Here is a 21,056-nt window from a genome sequence, read left to right on the forward strand (position 1 = left end):
AAAAACGAATCATTCCAATATATTACAGCTTTGAAGCTGCATACTAGCTGCTATCTGGATTGTTTTCCTTCCCGTCCGAACATAATAAAATCCTGAGATTTAAATCCAGCGACACGAATGTATTCAAATTTTTCTCCCGCTAAGCATCGATGGTCGATGTTGGAAGGATTGAACTTACTTTTGGGTAGTCTATTTCCTCCGTGTATACGATGCATGTGAAACAAACTGTCAAAAAGCGTAAAAAACATTGAAGAAGCGTCAGTTTCGATTTCTTTTGGTCCGCACAACGTCACCATCAATCAGTGCAGACTTGCAAAGTGAAATTTAGTTCATAGTTAGGAATTTTGCAGCAATGTGGCTGTATTATTTATTCCTTTTGAGTCAATTTTTCATCAGCTCGCAGGCACACTTGCTGGAAGGATTGTACTGTGGTAAGGAAAATTGCTACGATGTGCTGGGAGTTACGCGAGACGCCGATAGGCAGCTAATCGGCCGCAACTATCGACAACTGGCCAAAAAGTATCACCCCGATCTGCACAAAGGTGAAAAGGCAAAGCAGGAAGCCGAAGAGCAGTTCAAACGGATTGCCCGGGCCTACGAAATTCTCCGAGATGACGAATTCCGAGCGGATTATAATTATATGCTGGACAACCCGGATGCGTACTATTCGCATTACTATCGGTACTACCGACGTCGTACCAAAGTAGACGTGAGATTGGTGGTGTTGGCAACTATCAGTGTTATTTCATTGGTGCAGTACTTTTCTCGAAAACAACGCTACGAGGAAGCGATCAAGTACTTTATGACTGTCCCCAAGTATCGCAACAAGGCGTTGGAAATCATCAACCAAAATGGTTCTGTTACGAAAAAGGTAAAAAAATTAGATATTTTGCGGGATGGCTTTTTCGAATGCCGGTTGGATATCAATCGCACATGATATACAGTCACCCCACAGATGTGGATCACCTATAAATATAGAACAATATGAAATCTAAATCATGAATTTATGTGAACTCTCAGCTGTGTCGGTGATAGTGGAAATAAGATTTTTTCTTGATTTTGTATTAACGTATACATTTACGTTTATGGGATAAAATATAAGTTTTTGCAAAATGATAGTTGCATTAGTTGTTTCTAACACGTGCATCCAGCGTGTTCGTGCCCTTCCACGGAGTCGTCGTCCTGATTGTCTGTTGAATATTGTTCTTGCTTCTGATGATCGAACTAGATGATCAGCCGTAATTTATATGATTTACAATACACCCAGGTTTTTTTTTACGAGGGGGATACGTACCTCGCAAAAAAAAACCGTGTAAAAAAAAACCGCGTTAATTCGAAAATCCGTGTAAAAAAAAACCGTGCTAATTCGAAAATCCGTGTAAAAAAAAACCGTGTTAATTCGAAAATCCGTGTAAAAAAAGACCGCGTTAATTCGAAAATCCGTGTAAAAAAATACCATCGAAAAATTTTCTAAGTCGTTTTTATTATAAAAAATTGATTTATAAGTGAAAAGTTTATCAGTCAAATAGACTGACATTGACAAAACCTAAGAAACTGGGTATTGCCGGAACGGGCTCGATGAGCGAAAGCCGGAAATTGGTGTTTGGCGTTATTTTGGAATTTAAGATGGCCGACTTCCAGTTAGACCTGTGAATTTCTTATACCGTCGCCGCGTCGGCGTGCCGCTGTATGTGAATTTACCACGCCACCGAATACTTTCTACCATATCGATGGATATTGGAGAACTGTTAAAGAAGTAGGTTGAAGGGTGTTGTACAATTTTGAAGAGGATTTTTACTGTTAAGTTCAGTTTTATCTAGCAGCATGAAGATTATTTAATTACATACTTACTTATGAATCCAGTACGCTTCCGGTGGAGCAAAGGGCCGACTTGAAAGATCTCCATCCTGAGCGACGACCAGCTATCGCTTTTACCTGTCGCCAGGTTAGATTAAGGTCGACTTCTTCTATGAGCCGTCATGAGCCTCTGGGTTTGCCTCTGCTGCGATGTCCCGCTGCGTTCCAGTCTAATGCTAGTTTGCATATTTCGTTTCCGCTCCTTCGTGAAGTGTGGCCGATCCAGCCCCACTTCCGATCCCGAGATTCCATTACTATCGGCCTCGGCCTTACTATCGGACAATGGAGCTCATTGTGGGAGATCCAGTTGTGAGGCCACCAGGCACAAATTATGTACCGTAGGTATCTGTTGATGAACAACCGTATAACAGTACAGATTTCACGTTAGAGTTGAAAATTCGGTTTTTGATGCGTTATATCTGCCTGTTCTTCCAGATATTACTTAAACTCGCAAAGGCAGCCCTTGCTTTCTTGATCCGTGCGCCTATGTTGATCTTGGTACCGATGTCTGACGCCACATGGCTTCCAAAATATTCGAACTTTTCAACATTCTCCACTGATTGTCAAACTACTGTAAAACTGGAAGAGGTTGCCGTGCCGTCCTACGATTTGGTTTTATTGACGTTAATGACTAAACCTGCGGAAGACGAGTCGTTGAGCTTACTCTGCATATCAGAACACCGTTGAGCGAGAAGTTCACGTCATCAGCCTATTCGATGTCGTTTAGATTCTCCATGGTTAAAGGCTGCCATAGGTTTGGCAGATTAACGTCGATTACAATAAGGAACAGTAACGGTGATGGAACACACCCTTGTCTCACACCAGCTACGACCCGGATAGAGCCACACACGACCCCATTGTGCAGTACTCTGCACAAGAAGACCTCTTACTATGCCTCGATGAGGCCGATAATTTTCTCAGGAACCCCCTTGCGTCTCAGGGTCCCCACATATTCTCAAGAATACCAAGTAAAGAGACTCTTGGAATTCGTTGACCTGCTCCAGAATGATACGGATCGTGACAATAAGGTCCACACAGGATCTTCCGGCACGGAACCCGGTCTGCTGCCGCCTGAAAGTCGCATCGATTTTTTCCTGAATTCGGGCTAGGATAACTTTTCATAGTACAGGTCATCCTTTTTGGGCACCTTCACTAAGATACTTTGCAACCAGTCGACCGGGAAGGTTGAGGTGTCCTATATTACGAAATAAACGATGCAGAAGATGAGCAGATGTCATGGCAGATGTTTGAATCTCTGGCAGTGATGGCGCTTCGGTGTTGACGCGCGTTACACGTCGCATCCTGGACAGATCATGCTGAGGTGGTGGTGGCCTGGTTGGCACTTGAAAAAGGGTCGACCAATAACTGACCATTCGCGTCTTTTACAGGCATCGTTGCATTCATCTTCGCCCCGCTTAAGCGTTGTGAGATATCGTAGAGGAGGCGAATGTCCCTGGTTGCTGTGGCTCTCTCTCCCCTTCGTCGGCAAGCGTGTCCGCCCACGCACGCTTGTCCCGTCGACAAGCATAATTAAGTAAAATTTTATTTTTATTAGAAGCTTGCATTCTTGGCGCTTTTTTCAATTTCTAGTTTTTTGTAGGAATTCTTGAAGAGTGTCTGGAAAACCTTCCAGAAGATTTCCTGGAGGTACTTCGGATAAATCTCCTGTGGAGCTTTCGGAAAAAATCTTTGAGGAACTTCCGCATGAATTCTCGGAGGAATTTCAGAAAAAAAAAAACGCCGGAGAAATTCCTTTGAGGAACTGCTGGAGGATTTTATTATTCGTATATTTATTTAGTAGGCACTCAGTATTCTTAAGCGCTACTGAACCGTGATCTACTGTAGTATTCTGCTGTACAGAATCTATGGATACCCGTAGTTCGATATTGTTGTCGTTGCCGATATCATCGTGAGTCCTTGTGTCGATTTGTCCATATGGTGAATCCAATGATCGTTGCTTTGTTCGGTTGCCATTTTTCGAAGTACGTTGGAGGAATGCCTTCAAGATCAGTTTTATCAGTTGTTGTCTGGCAGACGTGTCCGTGAGGCGTTACCTCAAACGCCACCGTTGGGACTGCGCTGCCGGTGACTGACGAGGGTTTGATGAAAGGGATGGGAATCTAGCCCATGTTCATTCGCTTATAAGGCGAACGTTTTTTTTCCTTTTAGGATCTTCCGGAGGAACTCCTTTGAGGAACTTCCGGCGGAATGCTTTTGAGGAACTTAAGGGGAATTCCTTTAAGGAACTTCTGGAGGAGTTCCTGAAGGAACTTCCAGAAAAATTCCTTTGTAGAACTTCAGGAGGAATTCCTTCCAGCAACTTCCGAAGAAATTTCTTCGAGAAACATCTGGAGGAATTTCTCGCTTAACTTTTTAAAAGGACCTAAACAACATTTTTTCAAATTAATTAATTTGAGTACTGCAATCAAAAGCTTTCATATTGGTCTGTGGATTGCAATATTCAAATTATTTCATTAAAACAAATGTTACTTAGGTCCTTTTGAAAAGTTAAGCTAGATTTCCCTGAGGAACACTCGGAGCAACTCTTGGAGGAAATTCTGGAGGAACTCTCGGTAGAGTTTCAGGAGGAATTCCCGGATAAAATTTCAAGATGAATTTCTAGGGGAGTTCTTGGAGGAACTTATGAAGAAATTTCAAGAAATATTTCTGGATGATTTCCTGAAGGAACTTTTGGAAAAATTTCTGGTGGAACTGGTGAGAGAATTTGTGGTGGAACTTTCGAAGGGATTGCTGGACGAACTTCCGGAGGAATTCCCGGAGGAACTTCCGGAGAAATTCCCGGAGGAACTTCCGGAGAAATTCCCGGAGGAACTTTCGGAGAAATTCCCGGAGGAACTTCCGGAGGAGTTCCCGGAGGAACTTCCGGAGGAATTCCCGGAGGAACTTCCAGAGGAATTCCCGGAGGAATTTCCGGAGGAATTCCCGGAGGAATTTCCGGAGGAATTCCCGGAGGAATTTCCGGAGGAATTCCCGGAGGAATTTCCGGAGGAATTTCCGGAGGAATTTCGGAGGAATTCGGAGGAATTTCTGGAGGAATTCGGAGGAATTTCGGAGGAATTCGGAGGAATTTCGGAGGAATTCCGGAGGAATTTCGGAGGAATTCTGGAGGAATTTCGGAGGAATTCGGAGGAATTTCGGAGGAATTCCCGGAGGAATTTCCGGAGAATTCGGAGGAATTTCGGAGGAATTCCGGAGGAATTCGGAGGAATTTCGGAGGAATTCCCGGAGAATTTCCGGAGAAATTCGGAGGAACTTCCGGAGGAATTCCGGAGGAATTTCGGAGGAATTCGGAGGAATTCGGAGGAACTTCGGAGGAATTCCCGGAGGAACTTCGGAGGAATTCGGAGGAACTTCGGAGGAATTCCCGGAGGAACTTCGGAGGAATTCCGGAGGAACTTCGGAGGAATTCGGAGGAACTTCCGGAGGAATTCAGAGGAACTTCCGGAGGAATTCCGGAGGAACTTCGGAGGAATTCCCGGAGGAACTTCCGGAGAATTCGGAGGAACTTCCGGAGGAATTCCCGGAGGAACTTCGGAGGAATTCGGAGGAACTTCGGAGGAATTCCCGGAGGAACTTCCGGAGGAATTCGGAGGAACTTCGGAGGAATTCGGAGGAACTTCCGGAGGAATTCGGAGGAACTTCGGAGGAATTCGGAGGAACTTCCGGAGGAATTCCCGGAGGAACTTCCGGAGAATTCCCGGAGGAACTTCGGAGGAATTCGGAGGAACTTCCGGAGGAATTCGGAGGAACTTCGGAGGAATTCCCGGAGGAACTTCGGAGAATTCGGAGGAACTTCCGGAGGAATTCCGGAGGAACTTCCGGAGGAATTCCGGAGAACTTCGGAGGAATTCGGAGGAACTTCGGAGAATTCCCGGAGGAACTTCCGGAGGAATTCCCGGAGGAACTTCCGGAGAAATTCGGAGGAACTTCGGAGGAATTCGGAGGAACTTCGGAGGAATTCGGAGGAACTTCGGAGGAATTCGGAGAAACTTCCGGAGGAATTCGGAGGAACTTCGGAGGAATTCCCGGAGGAACTTCGGAGGAATTCGGAGGAACTTCCGGAGGAATTCCCGGAGGAACTTCCGGAGGAATTCCCGGAGGAACTTCGGAGGAATTCGGAGGAACTTCCGGAGGAATTCGGAGGAACTTCGGAGGAATTCCCGGAGGAACTTCCGGAGGAGTTCTGGAGGAGTTCCCGGAGGAACTTCCTGAGGAATTCTCGGAAGAACTTCCGGAGGAATTCCTGAGGAACTTCGGAGGAATTCCGAGGAACTTCCGGAGGAATTCCCGGAGAAACTTCCGGAGGAATTCGGAGGAACTTCCGGAGGAATTCCCGAGGAGGAACTTCGGAGGAATTCAGGAGGAACTTCCGAAGGAATTCTGGAGGAACTTCAGAGGAATTCCCGGAGGAACTTCCAGAGGAATTCGGAGGAACTTCCAGAGGAATTCTGGAGGAACTTCAGAGGAAATCCTGGAGGAACTTCCATAGGAATTCCGGAGGAACTTCCATAGGAATACCCGGAGGAAATTCTAGAGAGAATTCCCGGAGGAACTTCCAGAGGAATTCCCGGAGGAACTTCCGGAGGACCTTCCATAGGAATACCCGGAGGAAATTCTAGAGAGAATTCCCGGAGGAACTTCCAGAGGAATTCCCGGAGGAACTTTCGGAGGAATTCCTGGAGGAACTCTGGAGGAACTTTCGGAGGAATTCGGAGGAACTTCAGGAGAATTCCAGGAAGAACCTGGAGGAATTTTGGAGGACTTCGAAGGAATTTCTGTAGGAAGGAATTTCTGACTTCCGGAGGAATGGGGGAACTTCCCGATGAATTGCTGGAGGAACTTCCTGAGGGATGCCAGAAGGAACTTCCAGAGAATTTCTTTAAAGAACTCCCGAGGGAATTCCTTTGAGGAACTTCGGGAGAAATTTTTCTTAGGAACTTTTAGAGGAATTTTTGGGAGGATTTTCCGAAGAAATTTTTGTGAGGATCTTCCGGAGAATTTTTTTCTGGAAGAAATGCCGGAGGAATTCTTATAATGGTTTCCGGCCATTGGTATTGAAAGGGTTTCCATTCGTGTTATAGAACCGGAAAACGGCCATCTTGATTTCAAAAATGGCGGCAAATAGATTTCTGGCTTCTACTCGTCGAGCTCATTCCGTTAATACCCATATTCCAGGGGTTTCCAGTCGTTTTAACGAACTCAAATTCGGCTATCTTCAAATCCAAAATGGCGCCAAACATTGATTTCGGCATGGGTTTCTGGTCCTTTGATCAACCCGGAAGTCGGTCATCTTGAATTTTAAAATGGCGCCAAACATCGGTTTCCGGCTTCTACTCTTCGAGCTCATTCCGGCAATTCCCATATTGCATGGGTTTCCGGTGCTTTTATCAAACCGGAAGTCGGCCATCTTGAATTTCAAAAATGGCGTCAAACATCGATTTCCAGCTTCTACTCGTCGAGCTCATTCCGGCAGTACCCATATTGCACAGGTTTCGGTCCTTTTATCAAACCGGAAGTCTGCCATCTTGAATTTTATAATGGCGCCAAACATCGGTTTTCGGCTTCAACTCGTCGAGCTCATTCCGGATATACCCATATCGCATGGGTTTCCGGTCCTTTTATCAAACCGGAAGTCGGTCATCTTGAATTTCAAAATGGCGCCAAACATCGATTTCCGGCTTCTACTCGTCGAGCTCATTTCGGCAATACCCATATTGCATGGGTTTCCGGGCCTTTTATCAAACCGGAAGTCGGCCATCTTGAATTTCAAAATGGCGCCAAACATCGATTTCCGGGTTCTACTCGTCGAGCTCATTCCGGCAATACCCATATTGCATAGGTTTCCGGTCCTTTTATCAAACCGGAAGTCGGCCGTCTTGAATTTTAAAATGGCGCCAAACATCGATTTCCGGCTTCTACTCGTTGAGCTCATTCCGGCAATACCCATATTGCATGGGTTTCCGGTTCCTTTATCAAACCGGAAGTCGGCCATCTTGAATTTCAAAATGGCGCCAAACATCGATTTCCGGCTTCTACTCGTCGAGCTCATTCCGGCAATACCCATATTGCAAACATCGGTTTCCGGCTTCTACTCTTCGAGCTCATTCCGGCAATTCCCATATTGCATGGGTTTCCGGTGCTTTTATCAAACCGGAAGTCGGCCATCTTGAATTTCAAAATGGCGTCAAACATCGATTTCCAGCTTCTACTCGTCGAGCTCATTCCGGCAGTACCCATATTGCACAGGTTTCCGGTCCTTTTATCAAACCGGAAGTCTGCCATCTTGAATTTTATAATGGCGCCAAACATCGGTTTTCGGCTTCAACTCGTCGAGCTCATTCCGGATATACCCATATCGCATGGGTTTCCGGTCCTTTTATCAAACCGGAAGTCGGTCATCTTGAATTTCAAAATGGCGCCAAACATCGATTTCCGGCTTCTACTCGTCGAGCTCATTTCGGCACATACCTATATTGCATGGGTTTCGCCTACCCTTATTATCTTGCAAATGGGTCGATTTCGGGTTCTAGTCGAGCTCATTTACTATTGCATAGGTTTATCAAACCGAAGTCGGAATTTTTAAATGGCGCCAAACATCGATTTCGGCCATCTTTATTCCGAATACCTATATTGCATGGGTTTCAAATGGCATCTGAATTTCACGCCAAACATCGATTTCCGGCTTCAGTCGAGTTTATTCCGGCAATACTATTGCGTTTCGGTCCGCATCAAACCGGAAGTCTGTCTTGAATTTTAAATGGCGCCAAACATCGATTTCCGGCTTCTACTCGTTGAGCTCATTCCGGCAATACTCATATTGCATGAGTTTCGTCCTTTTATCAAACCGGAAGTCCGTCTTGAATTTTAAATGGCGCCAAACATCGATTTCCGGCTTCTACTCGTTGAGCTCATTCCGGCAATACCCATATTGCATGGGTTTCGGTTCTTTATCAAACCGAAGTCGGCCATCTTGAATTTCAAATGGCGCCAAACATCGATTTCCGGCTTCTACTGTCGAGCTCATTCCGGCAATACCCATATTGCATGGGTTTCGGCCTTTTATCAAACCGGAAGTCGGCCATCTTGAATTTCAAAATGGCGCCAAACATCGATTTCCGGCTTCTACTCGTCGAGCTCATTCCGGCAATACCCATATTGTATGAGGTTTCTGGTCCTTTATCAAACCGGAAGTCGGCTGTCTTGAATTTTAAATGGCGCCAAACATCGATTTCCGGCTTCTACTGTTGAGCTCATTCCGGCAATACCCATATTGCATGGGTTTCCGGTCCTTTTATCAAACCGGAAGTCGGCCATCTTGAATTTCAAAATGGCGTCAAACATCGTACACCCAGGTTTTTTACGGGATACGTCCCATAAAAAACAAGTGTAAAAACCGCGTTAATTCGAAAATCCGTGTAAAAAAACCGTCTAATTCGAAAATCCGTGTAAAAAAACCTTAATTCGAAAATCCGTGTAAAAAAGCGTTAATTAATCCGTGTAAAAAACTCGAAAATTTTCTAGTCGTTTTATTATAAAAATTGGTTATAAGTGAAAAGACTATCAATCAAATAGCTGACGTTGACAAAACCTAGAAACTGGTATTGCGACGAAGCTCGATGAGCGAAAGCCAGAATGGTGTTTGGCGTTATTTTGGAATTTAAATGGCCGACTTCCAGTTAGACCTGTGAATTTCTTATACCGTCGTTCGCGTCGGCATGCCGCTGTATATAATTTACCACGCCACGAATACTTTCTACCATATCGATGGATATTGGAGAACTGTTAAAGAGGTTGAAGGGTGTTGTACAATTTTGAAGATTTTTACATGTTCAGTTTTATAGCAGCATGAAGATTAAATTACATACCTTATGATCAATACGCTTCCGGTGGAGCAAAGGGCCGACTTGAAAGATCTCCATCCTGAGCGACGACCAGCTATCGCTTTTACCTGTCGCGAGTTAGATTAAGGTCGACTTCTTCTACTGTACCTCGCAAGCCTCTGGGTTTGCCTCTGCGATGTCCCTTGCGTTCCAGTCTAATGCTAGTTTGATATTTCGTTTCCTCCTTCGTGAAGTGTGGCCGATCCAGCCTTCGATCCGATTCCATTACTATCGGCCTCGCCTTACTATCGGACAATGGAGCTCGTTGAGAGATCCAGTGTGAGGCCACCAGGCACAAATTGTGTACCGGGTATCTGTTGATGAACAACCGTATAGTGGTACAGATTTCACGTTAGAGTTGAAAATTCGGTTTTGATGCATGCATATCTGCCTGTTCTTCCAGATACTTAAACTCGCAAAGGGCATTGCCTTGATCCGTGCGCCTATTGTTGATCTTGGTACCGCTGTCTGACGCCACACTTCCAAAATATTCGAACTTTTCAACATTTCTCCACTGATTGTCAAACTACTGTAAAACCTGGAAAGAGCGTGCCGTCCTACGATTTGGTTTATTGCGTTAATACTAAACCTGCGGAAGACGAGTCGTTGGCTTACTCTGCATATCAGAACACCGTTGAGCGAAGTTCACGTCATAAGCCTATTCGATGTCGTTAGATTCTCCATGGTTAAAGGTCATAGGTTTGGCAGATTAACGTCGATTAATAAGGGTAGTAACGGTGGTAGAACACCCTTAATACTCCTTCTGACCCGGATGAAGCCACACGACCCCATTGGCACGGTACTCACAAGAACCTCTTACTATGCCTCGAGATGGCATAATTTCTCAGAACCCCCTTGCGTCTCAGGGTCCCATATATCAAAAGAATACCAAGTAAAGAGACTCTTGGAATTCGTTGACTTCAGAATGATACGGATCGTGACAATGGTCCACTGGGATCTTCCGGAACTTCCGGTCTGCTGCCGCCTGAAAGTCGCATCGATTTTTTCTGAATTCGACTGGATAACTTTTCATAGTACAGGTCATCCTTTGGGCACCTTCACTAATACTTTGCAAACCAGTCGACCGGGAAGGTTAAGTGTCTATTTACGAATAAACGATGCACAGATGAGCAGATGTCTGGCAGATGTTTGAATCTCTGGCAGTGATGGCACTTCGGTGTTGACGCGTTACATCCTGGACAGATCATGCTGAGGTGGTGGTGGCCTGGTTGGCGCCTGAAAAAGGTCGACAATTTGACTATTCGCGTCTTTTACAGGCATCGTTGCATTCATCTTCGCCCCTTAAGCGTTGTGAGATATTGGAAAGGAATGTCCCTGGTTGCTGTCTCTCTCCCTTCGTCGGCAAGCGTGTCCGCCCACGCTTGTCCCGTCGACAACATAATTAAGTAAAATTTTATTTTTATTAAAACTTGCATTCTTGGCTTTTTCAATTTCTAGTTTTGGGGAATTCTTGAAGAGTGTCTGGAAACCTTCCAGAAGATTTCCTGGAGTACTTCGGATAAATCTCCTGTGGAGCTTTCGAAAAAATCTTTGGAACTTCCATGAATTCTCGGAGATTTCGAAAAAAACGCCAGAATTCCTTGAGGAACTGCTGATTTTTTATTCATATATTTATTGTAGGCACTCCGTTTCTTAGCGCTACTGAACCGTGATCTATGTAGTATTCTGCTGTACAGAATCTATGGATACCCGTAGTTCGATATTTTGTCGTTCCGATATCATCGTGAGTCCTTGTGTCGATTTGTCCATATGGTGAATCAATGATCGTTGCTTTGTTCGGTTCCATTTTCGAAGTACGTTGAGGAATGTTTCAAGATCAGTTTATCAGTTGTTGTCTGGCAGACGTGTCCGTGAGGCGTTACCTCAAACGCCACCGTTGGGACTGCGCTGCCGGTGACTGACGAGGTTTGATGAAAGGTTGGAATCTAGCCCATTTATTCGCTTATAAGGCGAAGTTTTTCTTCGGATCTTCGGAGGAACTCCTGAGAACTTCGGCGAATCTTTTGAGGCGAGAATTCTTTAAGGAACTTCTGGAGGAGTTCTGAAGAACTTCAGAAAAATTCCTTTGTAGAACTTGGAGAATTCCTTCAACACAGAAATTTCTTCGAGAAACATCTGGAGAATTTCTCCTTAACTTTAAGGACCTAAACAACATTTTTCAAATTAATTAATTTGAGTACTGCAATCAAAAGCTCATATTATTGGTCTGTGTTGCATATTCAAATTATTTCATTAAAACAAATGTTACTTAGGTCCTTTGAAAAGATTAATGAATTTGAGGAACACTCGGCAACTCTTGGAGAATTCTGGAGGAACTCTCGGTAGAAGTTTCAGAGGAATTCCCGGATAAATTTCAGATGAATTTCTAGGGGAGTTCTTGGAGGAACTTATAGAAGAAATTTCAAGAAATTCTTCTGGATGATTTCCTGGAGGAACTTTTGGAAAAATTTCTGGTGGAACTGGTGAGAGAATTTGTGTGGAACTTTCGAAGGGATTGCTGGACGACTTCGGAAGAATTCCCGGAAGGAACTTCGGAGAAATTCCGGAGAACTTCAGAGAAATTCGGAGGAACTTTCGGAAATTCCGGAGGAACTTCGGAGGAGTTCCCGGAGGAACTTCGATTGAGTCTAAGTTCCCGGAGAATTTCGGATTCAGGAATTTCGGAGGAATTCCCAGAATTTCGGAGGAATTCGGAGGAATTTCGCGGAGGAATTCGGAGGAATTTCGGAGGAATTCAGGAGAATTTCTGGAGGCGAGAATTTCATTCGGAAATTTCGATCGATTCCGGAGGAATTCGGAGGAATTTCGGAGAATTCCGGAATGGAGAATTTCGGAGAATTCGGAGAATTTCCCAGAGGAATTCGGAGAAATTTCAAAGAGAATTCCGGAGGAATTCGAAATTTCGGAGAATTCAGGAGAAACTTGGAGGAATTCGGAGGAACTTCGGAGAATTCTGGAAGAATTGGGAAACCAGAGAATTCGGAGAGAATTCGGAAAGGAACTCCGGAGAATTCGGAGGAACTTCGGAGGAATTTGGAGAACTCGGAGAATTCAGGAAGGACCGGAAGGAATTCGGAGGAACTTCGGAGAATTCGAGGAACTTCGGAGGAATTCGGAGAACTTCGGAGAATTCGGAGGAACTTCGGAGGAATTCCGGAGGAACTTCGGAGGAATTCAGGAGGAACTTCGGAGGAATGGAGAACTTCAGGAGTTCGGAGAATCGGAACTTCGGAGAATTCCAGAACTTCGGAGAATTCGGAGACTTCGAGAGTCAGGAGAACTCGGAGGAATTCGGAGAACTTCAGATCAGAGGAACTCGGAGGAATTCGGAGGAACTTCCGGAGGAATTCGAGACTCGGTGGAATCTGGGGGAGAATTGGGAGAATGGAGGAACTTCGGAGAATTCCGGAGGAACTTCCGGAGGGAAACTAGATCCCGGAGGAACTTCGGAGATTCCCGGAAGAGTTCAAAACTTCCGGAGAACGAATTCAGGAGGACTTCGGAGAATTCGGGAACTTCCGGAGGGCGGAGAACTTCGAGTTCACTTCCGGAGGAAGGAGACTTCTAGATTCCCAGAGGAACTTCCGGAGATTCGAGGAACTTCAGGAGGAAATTCAGAGCTCGGAGGAATTCGGAGGAACTTCGGAGGAATTCGGAGAACTTCGAATGGAGGAACTTCGGAGGAGTCCGAGATTCCCGGAGGAACTTCCTGGAGAATTCCGGAAGGAATTCGGAGGAACTTCCGGAGGAAGTTCGCGAGGAAGCACCGGGTAGAATTCCTGGAGAACTTCGAGGAATTCGAGACCGGAGGAATTCCCAGAAGGAACTTCGGAGGAATTCCCAGAGGAACTTCGGAGAATTCGGAGACTTCGAAGGATTCGGAGGAACTTCGAAGGAATCCCGGAGGAACTTCAGAGTTGGAGAGACTTCAGAGGAGAGAACTGTGAAGATTCGGAGAACTCATAGAAATCCGGAGGAGATTCTAGAATTCGAACTTCAGGAAATTCGGAGAACTTCCAGGACCTTCCATAGAATACCGGAGGAAGTCTAGAGGAATTCGGAGGAACTTCAGAGAATTCCGGAGGAACTTTCCGGAGGAATTCCGGAGGAACTCCAGAAGACTTTCGGAGGAATTCGGAGGAACTTCCAGAATTCCCAGAAGAACTCGGAGAATTTTAGAGACTTCAAGGAATTTCTGTAGGAAGAATTTCTGGACTTCCGGAGAATGGGGAACTTCCGATGAATTGCTGGAGGAGAACTTCTGAGGGATGCAAGGAACTTGAGGGGCTGCTGAAACAGAAATCACATGCATCCAGCGTGTTGGTGCCCTTTCACGGAGTCGTCGTCCTGGTTGTCTGTTGAATATTGTTTTTGCTTCTGATGATCAGCCGTATTTTATATGATTTACAATATTTAAATCAGCTAATTTTTTAGTCATTTTTTAGTATTTTGCGAGCAGTTAGCAGTTAGTTCAACAAATCCTCAAAACAAAAAAAACGAATTAGTGCCATTCCATTCCACTGGGCAAAGCTAAAAAAGATACTTTTTTGTCATAGTTCAAATATTATGCGATATTTTAGGGGTCATCAAAATCCAAACTCTCCAAAGGTGAGCGAAAAGAAGAATCCGAGCGAAACATACGGAAAGTAATCGAAGAAAACCTGGACATACAGGGCGCGTATGCCAAACCACAAATCACCGACATCCTATGGATACAGATTTTGCTCATTCCCTACACTCTGGCAAAGTATGTGAAGTGGAACGTGCTGTGGATCTACAAATACTCTGTGCTGAAAAGGCCTTACGATTTGGAGGATAAGTTGTATCTCATAAGAAAGAACATGAATCTGGGCGTGCACCAGTTCAAAGGAATCGAGAGCGAGAAGATCGATGAGTACCTAGAGAAAGAACTGTGGATAAAATCGAATTACAAAGATTGGAAGGGTGCCCAGGAGGAAGAGATGAAGCGACAGATGGCAGATAATCCTAGATATAAGGCCTATCGGCGGTACATGAAGAATCATGGGCCAGGCAGGTTGACGTTTGATGATTAGTTTAACAAATTATAATTTATTGAAAAATATTTGTAATTATTGACCCGTTGTTATATCACACCATTTGAATTTTTAAAAAAAAAATGTTAAAGCCAATATAGTTTACTTAAACTCCAAGACATCATCGAGCAACATTCAAAATTCTTAGTCTGAATTGGCTGATAGCATTTATCAATAAAAGTGAAAAACAATATTTTTTTACATATTAAAAACGTTTAAAAATTGATTTTTGACGGAAAGTGTGTTTACAAAACGTGACTCATACTTGTAACCAGGGTTGGTCATTCCTCACACTTCGTCTTGAAATGTGTAGAAATTTTACAAATAAAGAGAAGTGTATCGATTCACACTCGAGAGCGTTCACACGTACGTGTGATTGAAGCCAAGAGAAACATGATCGATAAAGAGTGAGAATATTTTCGGTCGCGTGTGTTTTGATATTGTGTACAAAATGGCCTATGTTTAGGCGCTCACAACAGCGTATTTACATGGAAGATTTAGAATATAGCCTAAATGTATGCATTTTAGTAAACAGAAAATTACCATTTTCCTGTACTCTTTACACTTGTGGACTTGTGCGACGAAGAGTGGATACTACGCACGCTCCTCCATTCAAAGATAAAGTGTATTTCTGCACAATACACTCGGCTAACAGATCGAGAAAAGAGAAGTTTTTACACCTTCTCTTGAATACTCCTCAGAGCGAACCAACCCTGCTTGTAACATCACTTCATATTGTCGATGTGAATCGATTGCATATAAAACATTAAAGAAAGTTTATCATCGGGGTAATCATATAGCATTCGCATGTACTTTGAGTACGAGAAAAGCAAAAAGTTACGTATTAGCGAAGACGGTCCTCGGTATTATTCAACTAATGTTCTACTCGAGGCTATCGAATATACCTAAAACAACGTAAAAGGAATTTTCGGATTTCATTGAACTGAGTAAATTACTTAATACTAGACTTGATTCGGCCTTTTGTAGTAGACCCTTTTTAAGTATTGCTCTATTTCAAAAAAATAATCTAATATTATATTTGAACATAACTAATGACTTGGGAAAGAATATTTCTACCACCCTCTGTTGATTCCGCATTTCTGTTAAATTATTCATTTGAAAATATCCTGATTATTATGCTAGAGTACTACAATTGATGACACAAGGCGTAACATGGCTAAGGCTCGCTTCAACGGCAATCTTTTGCAAAGAAGCAACGACTTTCCTAGGCTATTCAGTTTTCTAGACATCACCACTCGCTGCTGCAATTTCAGATCACACTCGTTCCTGAATCTTCCTGCAGCTAGAACTAATTATGGACTACATGAGCCAATTTGAAGCAAATCCGGTTTATTCAATAGGTGTTATTCTGTGTTTGATTTATTTGAAGTGTAGTTTTAGATGTGTTCTTTGCTATTGACAATTTGTTATAGTATTTAGTAATCGGTCAACAAGGCCGACACATTCAGGACATATGAGTCGTGTGTTGGTCGTCAATAACTTAATAAAGTGATCATTGAGCACAAAAACGAGCATGTAATATAATCCTGTTGATTGAGATCAAACAAACGACTAATCTAATCTATTTCATTTCATTAAACAATAGATATTTTAGTTTTTGTAATGCATTGTAGCTCGACTAGGGACGACCCTTTATCTCCAATCATGGTGCGATCTAGAGTTTTTGATAAGTTCTTACTGTTCAACTGGTCATAAAAACTGGTTGGACACTTGTTTTGCCTTGTGCAAACTATTATCGTTTTCAGTTAAGCTTCAACCTCGAACTGTCAGTTCAATCAAAGTTAATTGCCTATTTTCCGGGTATTAGACCACACGACTGACATTAATTTATAATGTTCTGAAAACTCATATTCGGAGTAAAATTCGATACAAAAAATATGAATGTCGCGCAAATATCTCAGAGCAATCCTCGCTGAGTTTGAGTCGGATCTGCGGAAAATTACGATCCAACCCTATTTAACAAGCTAACTTTTTGGCAACTGTTTGGGCGAATCTAAGCCTTCATCATGAGTTTATCTCCATTACGCCCGGATTGTAGGAAAAGCTCGTCGATCGTTTACAAAAGCTGTCTGATATAATATGGGCGATTGTATGTAATTGAAACCATTGCTCATTTTCGAACAATGTTTTCGATTGATTTAGAATTAAAGATAGACAAATTAAAATCGACGCATCTTACTAAGTAAAATACACAAAATGAGCACAAACCACAGAAAACATATAAATTTGCTAACAACTACCAACCATTTTTAGCTTAAGCTACTGTGAACGATTTGACGACCGAAATCATTGACTAATTTTGTAAAATAAAATATTTTTTGATACCGATATTTTCGAGTTAACGGGTTGATGTTCAACTCTAGTCTCATTCTCGTTCAACTTAATCTACTCTAATTATTAGGCATAAAAACTTTTTTTTACTTAACTAGGCATTTGCAGACAACTTTCGGTTAATTTCTTATTCATTGCTAACTTTCAGTCCGACTAGTTGATGTATTGTGATAACAGCAAAAGTGGTTGCGATTATAAAATTCAACCGGTACAGAGATATTTGACAGTAAATGATACACACCACGGCAGCGATGTACAGAAATCCGGATATAAGTTTATAGCCCGATCTAAAATGCAAACAAATTTATAGTAGACATTAGTATTGTTACGCTATAAATCTTAGTTATTCATAAATTAAGGAATTGTGGGACAAGATAACCACCCTAAGCAATGGAGCGTGTGGAGATTCAAATTCATTTTAATTATGGACACATTACAACCTAATCCAACATTTCTAGGTATCCTCTATTTAGGGAAATTATCGACAATGGGCACTATCTCCTTTACAGATACAGTGTAAAAAAGTGTTGGTTAGACTAGTTTTCCAAAGATGTGTGTGGCTTAGTACAGTATCTTGACTCAAGACTTGACCAGACAGAGTATTATTATTTATTCAGACTAAGGCAGTGGTTCAAGAACAATGAAGCAGCTGGTAAGGATGGTGTCGGAGCTGAACTCATCAAGATGAATTTGAAAAGGCGGTCCAATTGTCTGCACAGGCTGTGAATCAGATTATCATTCTAAATACCGCCAAAGTGAAATCCCAGATCATCTTCCGCCGTCTATCACCAATAATTAATGAGTTCGTGGTAAGTTATCAAGTTGGTTTGCTGTACGGCAAATCGTTCAAAAATGCCATGAATATCAGATCCCAACGAACCACCTGTTTATCAATTTGGTGGTATACACTCTGAGAAAAATCTATACTAAATAGATTAAAAGTCATTCTAACTGGCTATTCGCCTGGTTGACCCCGATTTCGTATAAGTGTCACCTAAACGGGCTTAGTATAACTTTGAGTTATTATGACATAGTATAGTTTGAGGCCATATTTTTTTCTTGATGTAGATGGATTCTGCAGTGAAATGTGTTGTTTTGTTTTGAAGAAGAAGAGAATGACGGAAGTAAATAAAATACACATATATTTTTATTATCCTTATCATAAGAAAATGCGACGTAATTAGCTTAGTAATTAGTTATTAATTATTATTGTCAGCATTCCGGAGACTACTTGGGTGATTATCGTGATTAATTCGCGATTACATTGATGGTTAAGTTGCCAAAAAAAAAACATTTTTGACTCCAGTTAGTGGGTACGAAGTTTTAGCACCGCATATCCTATCCATCCCAGCAGCTGATGACTTGTTTGTTTTTTTTTCTGGTAAATTCCGCTGATGATTTACTGTAATCTTCCTGCAACCGTAATCGAATTTTACAAATTAAAATACATATCTCAATTTAATGCATTTTTTATGTGGTAGGGTAAAGTGCCCAATAGTGGACCCCCAACCAATAGTGGACCCTCCAGCCATTTTTGCATTATTACAGCACAATGTATACATTTTGCTATGAAATTCCATCGGGAGAACCTACCTTACAGTCCTATGATTTGATTACATGCATTGGAAATGCTATGGAAAGTAAAACTAGATGATTTTTTACAATTCTATAAAAAATAAACACGAGAGTGTCCATTATAGGAATATTTTGGGGGGTCCATAATAGGGAACAAGAACGTCCCGAAACGAAACATGAAAATCAAATGAAGTGTCGACTATAGGGAAGCAATTTCATATTATGGACCCCCAGGGGGTCTACTATAGGGCGAATTCAGTCAGAAACTAAAATGTTAATTTCAACTAATAACGTCGTGTATTTGAGTGTTTTATGTATGTATCGTGAAGAGGAGATGCATAACTTGTTATTAGACATCAAGCAGAATTAATATGTTGAAAACTTCTACTCCTTATGACAGGGAGAGCAAAATTCCGCTACTAGGGGGTCCACTATTGGGCATTTTACCCTACAGATCATACCATGTCAGAAGTATGGTAACTTACCACTTTAAGAAGGATTTTCCATGTTCATGTCCGTTCAACGTCTGGTCGCCATCTTCGGCAAATGGAGCGGTGAAATCAGGAAATGTGTACATCTCAGCACTTTCAAGCAAATTCCGTATTGAATTATTTTAAAAAAGGTGAACTTAAGGTTTCCAGCTCTCTTAAACCATTTATTATATGTATCCGCGGTAATCTTTAGAGATACGAAAGAACAATTTAAAATTTTCAGCGATATCTCTCGGAACACTTTACATTTTTGCAAAATAGTTGAGTGCCAATAATAACGAATACATTAACAATATATTTGGATACAAATCATCCAAAGATTTAATTTCAATATTCGGTAGTATAGATTTTAATCTATTGATAGTATAAATTGCTGAAATGTCAACATAGGTTAAATTTTATTCTAACAAAAATTTTCTTTATTTCTGAGTGTACGATAGTATACACCGCTCAGATCTATGGTAAATCATGGACGAGGAAGCTTTCTCGGGACTGACAAAAGCAGCGATGGATGGTGTGCAAAACTGTGTGAATTCCAGATGAACACTCCAATTGACACTGGAAGATGTCATGCTCTCTGGGTGTTACAGTCGGGTTACGGTTTTCAACAGATCCGGTCAATTTATTAGTTTCGCGGATGACATGGACATTCTCAGCCGAACATTTGCCTGGGTGGCAGAGCTGTACACCCGCCTGAAACGTGAAGCATCAAAAGTTAGACTGGTGGTGAATGCATCAAACACAAGCATGCCAGGGCTGATAATAGTGTTAGTCGTGAAATACAAAGACACATCATCTGTGGATGTCGGACCTACTACGGGTTTCAGAAGAAACTGCGGTCAGAAAAGATTCCCATCCGCACAAAATCTGCCATGTACAAAACGCTCATAATGCAACGTACACACCAGTCAAGCAGTTTGACGAATATTGACTCCGCCCCCAAGAAAACGCTTCGACCGGTAGTTCTCTGCGGACATGAAAAATTCACGAGAAAGACCTGCAATTAGAGGTGTGCGCCGAAAATGGACGGCGGCGGCGTTTGTCAGAATTTTGGTCGGCGGCGGCGGCGTTTTCGGCGTCACGCCGAAAGTCATTTTAACCGGCGGCGGCGTGAATCGGCGTGGTGGTTTTTTATAACGTCCTCGAAATTTTTTTTTTTAATTTTTCGGGATATTTTTATTTTCAACATTACTACATCAACAGAAGCATCTGTTCCAGATTTTTTTTTTACAAAAAGATCATTATTGTAAATTATTTTCGAATTTTCCACAGGAACTACTTTGCAGCTCTTTGTAATTCCCAAGGAAAATTGTTTGGAATCAGGGGAAAATAATTCAAAATTTGCATGAGAAACTTTTCAGATTTTTTATGAGAAATTGTTCTAAATTGTGTACTCCAGAATACTCAACAAAATATTTTGTTAAATTTACACTGAAATTTTTTTGGAACATCCGCGGGAGACTCTAAGGAGTTTTTACGGGAAACTCGCTGGAGTTTTCACCAGAAATTTTCCGCGGGAAATTTTTCAAAATGAGAAAAAAATTTCAATTTCAATGGAAATTGTTAGGAGTTTCCATAAGAAATTTATTCTAATTGGCACGAGATTTTTTTAAATTTACATGGAAAGTTCTTTAGAATTTTCACGAGGAATTTCCAGAATTTCCACAGGGTGACTACTACCTAGAAAACCTGGAAAAATGCTGGAATTATCAGAGAATTTCTGACACAATCAGGGAACTTTCAAACATGAAAAAAAATTAAGCAATTTAAGAATTGAAAACGCATGGATTATTGGGAATTTCCAA

General features: G+C 42.3%; 2 protein-coding genes across 3 annotated transcripts in view; one reads left to right on the forward strand and one right to left on the reverse strand.

Annotated features, from left to right (window-relative positions):
• The first annotated feature begins 252 nt into the window (after positions 1–252).
• Positions 253–14,862, forward strand: LOC134207868 (dnaJ homolog subfamily C member 25 homolog). The gene is made up of 2 exons (XM_062683840.1): positions 253–871; positions 14,360–14,862. The coding sequence occupies exons 1-2, from the start codon at positions 353–355 to the stop codon at positions 14,831–14,833; spliced, it is 993 nt and encodes a 330-aa protein (XP_062539824.1). The 5' UTR covers positions 253–352; the 3' UTR covers positions 14,834–14,862.
• Positions 14,863–15,801: 939 nt separating this feature from the next.
• The window catches only part of LOC134205403 (GPI inositol-deacylase), a 34,050-nt gene continuing 28,795 nt past the window's right edge, over positions 15,802–21,056 (reverse strand). The window contains exons 17-18 of one of the 2 annotated variants that reach the window (XR_009978131.1): positions 19,246–19,438; positions 18,350–18,598 (exon numbers count right to left, since the gene is read on the reverse strand). Coding sequence is in view for 1 of the 2 variants with exons in the window: in XM_062680632.1 (XP_062536616.1) it covers positions 17,313–17,472 (160 nt within the window). In the remaining variant the exon portion in view is untranslated. Of the gene's footprint in view, positions 17,473–18,349; positions 18,599–19,245; positions 19,439–21,056 lie in introns of those variants that run through there. The other variant, XM_062680632.1, reaches the window with a different exon arrangement.

The sequence above is a fragment of the Armigeres subalbatus genome, chromosome 1 (genome assembly GCF_024139115.2).
Source record: "Armigeres subalbatus isolate Guangzhou_Male chromosome 1, GZ_Asu_2, whole genome shotgun sequence".
Lineage (NCBI taxonomy): Eukaryota > Metazoa > Arthropoda > Insecta > Diptera > Culicidae > Armigeres > Armigeres subalbatus.